This window comes from Ursus americanus, chromosome 5, assembly GCF_024610735.1.
Source record: "Ursus americanus isolate L20-20 chromosome 5, mUrsAme1.1.p, whole genome shotgun sequence".
NCBI classification, from domain to species: Eukaryota; Metazoa; Chordata; class Mammalia; order Carnivora; family Ursidae; genus Ursus; species Ursus americanus.
In genome coordinates this window covers 24,059,558-24,071,706 of record NC_142131.1, presented here as the reverse complement: position 1 = coordinate 24,071,706, position 12,149 = coordinate 24,059,558, and the positions used below count along the sequence as shown (strand labels likewise).

Here is a 12,149-nt window from a genome sequence, read left to right as displayed (position 1 = left end):
CCTCATGTTCTTTAAATATTATGCTAAACCAGCTTTTCCATTTAACAAAAGTTTTATTAGAATAGGCTGTTCAAATATAATAAAATATTATGGTTCAAATGAAAGGGTTAGCAGAGGATGTAAGACCAGGGTATATATACTTTATTGTTATATTTACCTTGTTTACTTTACTATATGCTGGATTCAGAACATCTTTTTTTTTTTAAAGATTTATTTATTTATTTATTTATTTATTTATTTATTTATTTATTTATTTTAGAGAAAGAGTGAGAGCAGGGGGAGAGGCAGAGAGAGAATCTTCAACCAGACTCCCCACTAAGCATGGAGTCTGACGGGGGGGCTCAATGTAGGGTTCAATCCCAGGACCCTCCGATCATGACCTAAGCTGAAATCCAGAGATGGCCGCTTAACCAACTGCCCACCCAGGTACCCCTAGATTCAGAACATCTGGAAGGAAAGTGCTGTCTTTCTTCTAGTGCCTAGTAGAGCAGAGACTGCCACGGAGACAGTCATTTAGTAAATGTTTGTTGCATGGATGAATAAATGACTAGCTGGAAATGTAACGCATATGCATTCTAGAAAGAATGTATACGCATAAAACAAATCAACTCAGAAATCAAAAAAATAATATTTTACTGCCCGTATCTATAAAAGAAAAATAATGAATATAAAAGAATTATCTTTAAAAATAAATAGCAAATAGTCATCTTCAGATCTTAGTCAGTTAGCAAAGTACCCAGGAGAATTAAATAAACTTACACATTTTTATATACGATAACCTAAGACATATTCCCATAATTATACAAAGTTGCTATTTCTAATACATCAGTCAGAAAGAGAAACTGACATTCCAAAATGCTAGTGAATAGTCAGTGTTCAACGTGGTGGTTATTAGTTGGAAAAAAGAATGTAGGTAAGGAATATAAGGTCAGAAAAACTTGAAAATGGGGAGAAAAAGGTTTTGTTTAACTGTATTTATTGCACTAACCCTTGAAATCCAAAACCAATTAGAAACATTGTGGTGCTCTCGATAATTGCCCACTGAGTGTGTACGTTTAAAATGGCAATTTCAATTTTTATTTCACCTAGACAAGGAAGAAAATGGAACTGAATACTAATTAGTGTATGTGTGTCATACACCTGAAAGATTAGGGGAATACTGTGCTCATTATAAGTGAGTTTAAGCAAAGTACTCAAATGTTTCATTTGAAGTACTGAGTATAAACAAAAGAAGTGACAAGGGAAATTAATAAGCTCAGACAGAAAATTAGGTACATGAGTCGACTTCCCAGAGCCTCTTAGATATGATTTTCCTTTAAGAAAGGGATACACTTATTCTTTTAAACAAATAACTTAGAAAATAAGATGTTATGAAAGAATACAGTAACATAATAACTTTGAACATAATCTCAGAATACCTATTAAAATGACAATTGAGAATTTTCAGTTTTCTCTCCATTATACACAGGCTTTTTCATTTAATATAAAAGCCTTTTTATTTACTTATATTGCTTTTCTCTGAGAGTTCATTATCATCTTCAGACTAAATGCAAAATAATAACAATAAAAAAGTAATAATGATAGACCCGCTTAAAAATAAAAGAGGTATCACATTATTCTACTTAAAAAATAAATAAAATAAATTATTCCACTTAACAAAGTCATATTTAATCTAAATTTCTCTAAGAGTCAACCAATGTCCTGTTCCATTGAGGTTATCTCTACCTATAATTAAGGATAAAGAGAACTTAAAGTTAATGAAAGGCAGAGTGACGTGTAAGTTAAGTAGGCAATAAACTGGGGCAAAGTAAGTGAAAAGTCAGGGCATGAAACGCTAATAAGGTGTTTCTCAGCGAAAACATTGTAAAATATGTTATTTATGGTTTATTGAAACATGGCAATGACTGAAGCTTGCGAACATAATCTGCCAAACAGAAACCCCGATGCAATCTTGCGACATCGTCTCACATCGTTCTGCCATTTCTGCTACAAATCTTAATTCCCAGAGTTTTATCATGATTGCAATCCCACAAATCATAACAGACCATTTAAAAAAATGGTCTTTGCAACGATTTTTAACAATAAAAGATAAGCAGTTTTTGTTGTCCTTCATCTATTCTGAGCCTTAATTTTATCTTCATTACTCTGGGATCAAAACTGTATAGATATGCCGTGTTCATTATCTGGAATTCTCTTTGCACATGTAGCTACAGATTAGAAAAATCAAGTGTAGGGGCGCCTGGGTGGCGCAGTAGTTAAGTGTCTGCCTTTGGCTCAGGGCGTGATCCTGGAGTTCTGGGATCAAGCCCCACATCAGGCTTCTCCGCTAGGAGCCTGCTTCTTCCTCTCCCACTCCCCCTGCTGTGTTCCCTCTCTCGCTGGCTGTCTCTCTCTGTCAAATAAATAAATAAAATCTTAAAAAAAAAAAAAGAAAAAGAAAAATCAAATGTAATTTAAGAAGGGATTTCTGCAAATGCATGCAAAAATAAATGCATAAAGCAAAACAATATCAGGTAACCACATGGAGCCATATAGATAAAAGAAAGGTATGTAGGTAGGATATATAAAAATTCATAAGAAACCTGAACAAAGGAAATATCTGAAGGAGATTTCAGCCCAGTTCCTAAGGTAAGGAAGTCATGTTACTTGGCCATCAATCAGTTTCTCATTCTATTAAATTTCTGTAAAGCAATCCCTGTACATTGCACCTAATAATGTCAAATCATGGATTTCCACATTAAAAATTACCCCGACTCAAACTATATAGTAAACAAAATAGCTCAAGTAATAAATCAAAATTCTGTAATAGCTCCCTGGAATAAGCTCCAAATCTTTTAGTATGTATGACTCTTCACACATACTTAACTCACACACTTAATTAGATACATGTTCCTCTATACACGAGTCATGATTTTCTATATGATGTTCCCCTGAGTCTCACCTAGTGTCTTTGATCATGCTGTCCCATAGATTTTTAGTGTCTCTTGAAAGCCATTTTCTGAGGCCCACCTAAAAAACTATTCTCCCCTAAGGCTTTTTCATGATAATTAATTATGTCTTCCACTAAACCTGGGTTTTCCTTCTCTTCGGCACACATCAATGACTTGCTAGATATTTTTAATGTACTCTCCCCAACAGAGGTATAACCTTTCACAGAAATCATGGTCTAATTGCCTTTTCTGTCCTCCTAATATGTAGTTTACTGTCTCCCTTCAGTTAAGTCATCAAAAAGCATTTAACTGGATAAACTAGAAGGTTCTGCTATTACTACCATCCATCTCATTTTAGAGAAATCATTTACTATCTTGGTATATCTTGGTTTTTTCTGTTTTAAAAAAAAAGCTGGCCGCTGATAATAAATAAAACGGTAGGAACGGAAACATTCTCAGCTACTGAAAGAAGGTGCTGACGGCATTTTAGGTTTTCTTATCATCTATTATACATGTTACATGCTGCAAACCGATTTCGAGACAGAAAGAAAAGATGCAATTTTTACTTTCTCCAAGTGTCAGAAGTTGCCGTTAAATGTTAACACAGTACTAATGAACACATAGCCTATGTAAAAACCTTCTTCTTTGATATGTACCTTAAAATAGTAATATTTATAGCCCAAGAATTTCAACATTTTTAACCCTCTTAATGCACTTTTCAGTCAATGTCCAGATATCCCACAGTTTCAGATTTTTATACCCCATTTGGACTCAACTAAATCATCCTGTCCTCTGACCAAAAAGAAAAGTTACACTTTGGGCTCTGACTTGTATTCTTTCTGAAATGATTCTGGTCATTCCTTGGCAGTCACCTTGACCCCATCCCATGTGCTACCTGAATCCATGGCCATCTGTCGTTTTCTGCAGCTGTCCACGCATTTATCAGCCCCTTCTTATTGAGACGTGCATAGTAGGGATACCACTTCTGGAGTCCAAAAAGAGCTCGGTGGGTAGAGGAAGCTGTGATTTGCTGATTTGATATGATTCCGCCTTCAATTCCCAATGGGCCCGAACATTCTGGGAACAAATCAGGAAAAGATGTGAATGTATCAGGAAGAATTCATTCTCAAAATGTGGCTGTTAGATTTGACAGGAGATATTTTTAAAATAAATTTAATTTGTACCATCATGCCTTTTGAGCCCCACCTACTTTACAGATCTGACATTGAACTCCACAGGAAGAAAATAATTCTTCCTCCTCATGACATTCTTCTTCCTTTGCTTTGAGTGTGGCACCTCGGCAGATACCGCCCTTCCGCATCAGGACTCCGCATTATGCACTTGGCTGTCAATCACATCAACGAAAGTGTAATGCCCTTAAAGGGCCTATCTCATATTTTATGTTTTCAGAAATTAGCATACCTCATAAATTGTAAACCCTCAATAAATATCCTTGATCCGTTATTTCTTGACCAGCCTGAATCTGAGTTTTATGTCGAAATCATTTTTATACTGACTCAGCATTTCTCATTACTATAAATTTTTTTAACTTAAATTTTTATAAACATCATCAGGTATGCTTCCAACAAAAAGGGCAAAGTGCAAATCTGTCAGCATTTAATAATAATAGCTTGTAGCATGCTATAAGTAATAGAAAACATGTAGACAGATTATTTTTATGAAGTAAGCAGGTAAACTCCCTGACATTATACATAACTTATGTACACTGTAAGTAAATCAAGATATTAAAATATTTATAATATTTTAAATTCAAAATTCACAATGATACATATAGATATTTTGCACTTACATTTTAATTCTCTTTTTAAAATATTTCTTTAAATTTGCAACTTGGAAACAAGAAAAATTTCTTAATAAAATTTTTATATTCTAATATTAAGGCATAATATAATTCAAATATGTTCTCAGATATCAAATGCATTTAGATTTTAAAATTAGAAATGACGGTAAATGCATCTAAAAAGTCAATATATTTTTATATATATTTGAATTTTTTATTTCATAAAATTTCACCACAAACTACATTTATTTTAAATTCAGTTTTGAAAATTCAGAATAAGTAATATTATGATAAAATGAAAAGTAATACCTAGTTTTCTTAATTTTAGTTATACATTTAATATTCAACTTTTTAGCAAATTCAATATGTATATGATAATCTTGTTATAAAATATACTATACTAATTTATCAGAATTCCTCAAAATATGAAAGGAGCATGCTGCCATTATGAATTGTCAGTATGTATGTAAGTCAACTTGATCAGTGATTGTCACCAAGCATATGTTGGGTTTTGACTAATATTGAAGGTCAATATTTGTTGGTAATTAAATGTTTACACTTAGATTGAGGATGGAAATACGAAAGAAAGAATTTTACAGTTGTATTATAATATTTTTAAAAGTTACAAAGATGTTTCTCGTTGGTAACCATTCTTTCATTAAGCATAAACATGTTTCTCTTTTCTATTCCATGTTCAGAGAATAAGTAGCTCTAATCACATTGCCTACTAATATTTCTCCAAGGCTTTAAAATCTTGAAACACTTCTTATAAAATGGATGGAAATATGTGGATAACTAATCATCTTAATCAGACTTTATTAGTAAAGATGGCATCAATAGAGCAAAAATTGCACCTTTGTAATTGATAACTGGTAAATCATTTACCTTTAGGAAGATGTACTGTATCACTTTGAAGTCATTAAATTAAGAAGCCATTCATTTTTAGAACTGCAGTATTAGGATAGATAATAATCTGATTTTCACATTTCAAAAAAATTAACCCCCAAAACTCAGATGTTGAGCCTTTGGATTCTTGTTTTGCTTTCCATTTTAAACTTCAAGATCTTTACAGACTTCATAAAAGCACTAAGAGAAATTCATGATGATGCTTTGATTTTAGACAACCACAGGAGGCTAGCTTTTTGAGAATATCGCCATTAAAGGAGTCTCAAGCATCCTTGTCCTTGATTTGTGCAATGTTTGGACGGGAAAATGCAGCAGGTAGAGAGATCGATTATTGTAGGCCAGTCAGTGGAACAGCAGAGAGAGCCAGGTTTAATTTAACTTAATTTAGTTTAATGTATTAATTAAACTACATGATAGCCTTAGGAAGAACTCTATACCATTTAGGTGTGTACTTCCAATGACCTTATGCTGAACTGGACAATTTCACCAAATCTGTAACCATTTTAAAAGAGAGAGATTAGGCCTCAAGCCACACTATTCAGTAAGTCCACTTCATTGGTACTCTTAACCTACCAACTGCCACTTATTAATTAACATGTCAGCAGACACAGTGGCCAGGAACTGTTGCATTATCAGCTAAGTCAAATACCAATGAACAAGTAAAAAATATATTTGTGTGTGTGTGTGTATATATATATATATGTGTGTATATATATATATATACACACAAATATCTTTTTTGCTCTGTCATATGACTCCCAATCTTTGTTATGCCCTCACTACACATTCACTGAAATAAATCATAATCCAAAAAATATGAAGTGACATGTTATATTTTTACAGGGCTTCACAGCTTACAAAGTATTTTTACATGAGCTATCTTATTGCTGTGATGTCAAATTTATTAGTATTTCTTTTCTCAGTCTGCAATTCCACATTTTTTTAAGAAATAAATTTTTACAAGATTCACTTAAATACTGTATGTTGCCAATCTGAAAAGCCCAGCAGAAGAAACATGATTATGTGTGGTGTTCTTGAATGAAGCATGTGTCTGTGAAGTATCAGCTTACTTCCTTACTGGCTAGTGGTCCTCAGTATTTCCTCCAATTAAATATTGGGGTTATAATTTGCAATGACATGGAGCTAGAGTGTATCATGCTAAGCAAAATAAGTCAGTCAGAGAAAGAAATATACCATACGATTTCTCTCATATGTGGAATTTAAGAAACAAAACAGATGAACATAGGGGAAGGGAAAACAGAAGAGAGAGAGCGGGGAAACAAACCATAAAGACTCTTAACAATAGAGAACAAACTGAGGGTTGACAGAGGGAGGTGGGTGGGGGATGGGCTGGATGGGTGATGGGCATTCAGGAGGGCACTTGTTATGATGGGCACTGGGTGTCATATGCAAGTGATGAATCAGTGAATTCTACTCCTGAAAACAATAGTGCCCTGTATGTTAACTAACTAGAATTTAAATAAAATTTGAAAAAAAATTGGGGTTATGATGACACCTAATTCACTAGCTCTCAGGTAATATGAGGTAAAAGGTGCTCTTCCTCTGTAACTATAAACTGTTAAAAAAGAATGATCTTGGTTCTGTACAGCCACTTGCCTGCTTCTCTTTAGAGCAAACGATGGAGGTGATGCTGGACTTCTAGCTTCTCTGGAGCAGCCCCTGCGTCTTATACAGTGTTACATCCTTAGGTGGCCATGGTGGTCAGCACAAAGAGTTTAAATGATATGTGATGCATGTCGGTACTGGGGGCTATTTTTCTCTAAACAGTAAACGAATAAGCAAATCCAAGGCTTATACTTCATGTCACACTCAAAGTTGTCACCAAGCAGCTCTTCTTCACTAATCATTTGGATCACAATCAAATGGATGTCATCATAACAAAAAGTTCACAATCCAATTTCCTTTGCCTGTGCTATCCACTTCCCCAATGTCCTATTAACTTCAACAGTTATAAAAACTAATGAAGGAGTTGCAATTCAGAATGCAAATGATTATACACCTAAGATTAAGTGACCTTACGCAGTGAAGAATAAGATGCTTAAAAGGCAGACCATATGGAGATATATGTAGTCATCATTATCAACAAACAGGGGATAAATATGAAATAATAATTGATGAACAACATATTAGATGAGCATTCTGAAGTTTGGAAAGAGCATTCACAAGTATTTTCTCACCTCTTCAAAAGAAGACTACAAGAAAAAAAGGTTACCACGCTTATTTCATCAGTGAGGAAGCTGGTGGCAAGGGAAGTTAAACTTGTAAAAAATGAGCCTGGAATTGGAGCCAATTCTCTGCTTCCTTCACGAACAAAATATCAATTGATAGAGTGAAGAGTTCAGTAATTCTTCAAAAGTTGATTCTGGATCTTTTGCTTCTGCTGTTATTTTATATGGAGGATGCGTACTTACCCCAGGAGAGAGAGAATAAGAAATTAACATGAAGGAAACATGTAGAATGTCACTACTGGCATTAGGATATGACAGATCTTTCCCAAAGTGGGATACATTAAAACAATGGGCGGGAGCTGATGGCAGTGAGTCACAGAAGTAAATACTGAAGTTCTGTGGTGGTCTGTGTCCTGTAAGGTGTTAATAAATGAACCTGCTACCATTATTGGCCTATATACTGCTAATCTAATAGAGCTAGGCTAATTCAGTTCCAACTAATTTATTGACTTCTCACTATGTGCCCATCCATCCATCAATCCCCCATTTAATTTGGTTTGAAAAATGCATATTTATTAAAGGCTTACTATATACTAGGGACTTTTCTAGGCGGTGGCAATATAAGGATGAACAAAGCAGAAAAGACCTCAGCTCTCAAAAAGTTCATATTCTAGTGGGGAGAAAAACTGTAAATAAAACCTGAACAAACAAGAAATATCATAGAGTGATAAGTAAAGGAAAAAAAGGTGAAACAGTGAAGGTGTGTCAGGTGGTCAGAAATGGCCTTTCTGAGAGGTGACACCAAGTCTTTCTCTGAGTGAGTGAGAAGCAGGAGCTGGGCTATTGTGCACCGGTTTCCTCAAGGAGTTTTCAGTCCAGTGGGGGAGACACATACAGAAATAAAACACATTTTAATATTATGGCAGATACTGAATCAGAAAGCAGCCGGGGCTCAGGGAAGGATTTCCAGGAAAAGGGTGGGAGCTAGCACAGTGAAGAAGGAAGACATAGAGACAGGAAACAGCCTGGTATGGTTCAGGAAGCAGAGGCAGTTCAGTACCCCTAGACCAAGGTGGGTGGGGGCAGGGATGGTTGAGGGATAAAGTGAAGAAATAGAGAGACCCTCGATTATTTTGCTGAAGAGCTTGCTGAGTGAACTTGCTGGGTGTTTTTGAAGGATTCTAACTATGGTCATATTTTCATTTAATATCCATCATTCCTGCTGTACAGTAGAGGGAAGATTTAAGAGGGGAAAAATTATGGCTGAATAGCAAGCTACTACAATTGTTCAGGTACGAAAGGATGCAGGTCTGAAACAGGGATGAAAAAGAGGAAGAGTTCAAAGAATTTCAGAAGGAAAGTTGGGCAGAGCTGGTAATAATGAAACGTTGGGTAGAGGAGAGAAATGCAGTATCTTCAAAGATGCCAGACAGTAGAGCCAGTGCCCCCTTTAGCTGGGATTGCCCATGTCTCACAAATAACACCGTTGGATCAAATACCTCCCTTAAAATTTTATCAAATGTTATTCTTGCTGCCGGACTGAACTCGGGAGGACCTGCTTTTGTCCCACCTGCTGTTGCTATGCAGACCCCACTGGGCTACACCCCCATCAATCAAGCTGCAGGGACAGGACTGAAAAGTGAAAACCTGCTTCTATGCTCAAGCCATACCCAGAACTTCCCTGCCCCACAACGCACTCACATGTATTGTGTATGTACATCTGTTGTCTCACGAAACAGGGAGCCCCTTTGCAGGTAGGGATTATATCCCTCTTGGTACGAGCAGTAAGCCTTGATCTTACCAGACACTTAATAAATATTTGCAGAGGGAGCTAATCTTTTAAAATAAAGAAGAAAGATAAAAAGCAAAAATTACAGGTAATATTGTAACCTTTTATTTGCACAATTCAATTTTAAATTAAAAAAATAATGTCACCTATTCTCTCAAGAGTACACAGACATAGAGGCCTCCTTTGGAAATTATTTGTATGCCGAGTGAAGAAGAGTACTTCTTTACTAATGAAAAAAAATGCACTGACAGTCAAGTGAGTTACTGTGCTTTCAACTAGTTGCCAGACAGCAACCGGGTATTTCTAAAATCTGTCCACCGTTATCCCTAAGGTGGGCCCAGTGGCAATTTGATCAGTGCCAATTACAGCAACAGAATACAGTAGTCCTCATTTCCAGGCTGCTAGATCTGTGTTTATGCATCTTCAGTATTGTGCTTACTTTTGTCAGGTTTAACAATAATCCTAAATTAATGAGTCCAATCACCATTGATTACCAGAGGCTTTTAGGCACCATTTACATAGTCGGTTAAAATAACCGCTTTGATTGAATAGCCTGAGCGGCCTGCAAATGCCTTCTGACCCGAGCCCTGCTGCTCAGACTAACTCCGGGCAAGTGGGTAATGTCACCTGGCAGGTTGAGCAAGAACAGCTGGGCCAGCTAGGGCCAAGCCTCCGGTGCCCTCCCCAGAGCAACTTCCCTGCCTTGGCCAAGTCGGTGTGAATAAAACAGTCTCAAAGTGAGTCCTTCTCACTCTGCACACTCATTCTCTGGAGCGTGGCAAAGAACGGCGTCTGCGTTTTATTGATCTTGCAGCTGACAAGTAAGCAGTGCCTCAAGATGTCTCACATCTTGTTCCTGAGTGTGCTGATTAAGCCTTTCAAATAAGTGAGATGCACGGCTGAATCCGTAACAGGAATGCACTGCTTTCATTTGCTCTATCTCAATATCCAGACATCTTCAGAATGAAAAGGATTTCAAATTAAAGCCATGTTAGAAACAAATCTCCTTTAAACATCTCCAGTCCTCTCTTCCTCTGAGCATCTCATCTTCTCATAGGAGTGTGAGTTGTCTGCTGTGCTTAGCATAGCACGATGATTGTGCTGAACACAAGCCCCAGCGAATGGATTACTGAGGACCTCCAATACTACAGGAATTAATGCTGATTCAAGCATTTACCTCCCTCTGTTCCCCCTGGACCACGGCCTTTCCTTTATTCCTAGCATTTCTTTTATTTTAAGAGCTGTCTTCAGACCGGGCTCTAAATTGGTGAGGGGGAGGTCAAGGCCACTATTCCTCGCACTGTGGCCTGGGGGTTAAAAGAAGCCCTGAAGATTTTTTTTTTCTTTTTCTTTTTCTGGTGAGACTTCTCACCTAACCTCCCACACATTTGCTCTGATTTCTCTCAGGCTATCATTTTTTTCTGCTCCTGGGGAGTGGTGTCAGAAGGCAAGAGAGGAAATGAAGACAGGAAGTATAAGAAAGGTTGATCTCAGGGCTAGGGCTTGGATGCACTGGTCTGGTTGTAGGAGACTGGCGAGGTGTCAAAGGAGCTCTCTGGACACAGTGTGAGAATGTGAATATGCACAACATAGCCTTCCCTCTATCTGTCATTCACAAATTCCCGTGACACCCTCTCCGGACCCCGGGGGTTGGCCTCTGGTCATGGCACTGGGAGTAACCACCTTCAAAGAACTTAGAGTTGAAACCCCATTTGGTGATGTTTGTTTCTCTCCACACCCAAACTCTGCTTCTTCATATAAAGGGCATAAACTTCACATGTGGCCATAGTAACCTTGATTAGAAAAACTAGGAATTACAAAGTCATAAAAACAGTTTTCAAAAATTAGTTATGTTTATTTGGATGGCACATAAGATGTATGGGCACGTTAGAGAAAAGGTCATTTCTTTGAGTCACAATCTAGAAGATGATTCTGTGATATGTGGCCGCTAAAGAATTTTCTCTATTCAACAGAAACTGTATTCTATTATTTTCCATATTGGAAAGCTCAGAGGTTTCCAGGTAAAATGATAAGCAACAACTATCTGTGCATATTTTTTCTTCTTAGATAATATAGATCTTAAAGGTAGAAACCATGCCTTTTGTATTATTTATGTTTCCAAAGCACTAAGCACAGTGCCTTATAAATTGGCAGTTCTCAGTTATCATGAGCTAAAGTAAATGAAAACAAATCATTGCTTTTTGGAGCCACTTCTCTTCCTTTCTTGAAATTGAATTAATTTTCTGAATGTAGATATTATCTCTCTAAAGATTCAATATACTGGGTGGGTGTTAAAACCAGAAAGGTTTTCTTGGTCTGCTGGGATGCTTGAAACTATACAAGAACCGGCTTTTAAAAGTAGAGGAAATAACGATGTTTGAAATCAAAACCAGCATTTGTAAAGTTACAAATTCAATTATCAGCCATCTAGCTATTTTCTTGTAAAATGTGGTTATGCTTTTCTTCACGCTGTGGTATCTCAAGTCAATTATGATATATTATCTGCTTAAATTAATTGTTTTGAATTGAGGAAA

The 12,149-nt window shown here is 36.5% G+C and overlaps 1 protein-coding gene across 2 annotated transcripts in view; it reads right to left on the bottom strand.

The window, feature by feature from the left end:
- EDIL3 (EGF like and discoidin domains 3) overlaps positions 1-12,149 on the bottom strand; it is a 398,372-nt gene that overhangs the window by 130,800 nt on the left and 255,423 nt on the right. For both annotated transcript variants that reach the window (XM_045796322.2, XM_045796323.2), the window contains one exon: positions 3,826-4,007. In XM_045796322.2, the coding sequence (XP_045652278.2) occupies positions 3,826-4,007 (182 nt within the window). The remainder of the gene's footprint in view (positions 1-3,825; positions 4,008-12,149) is intronic.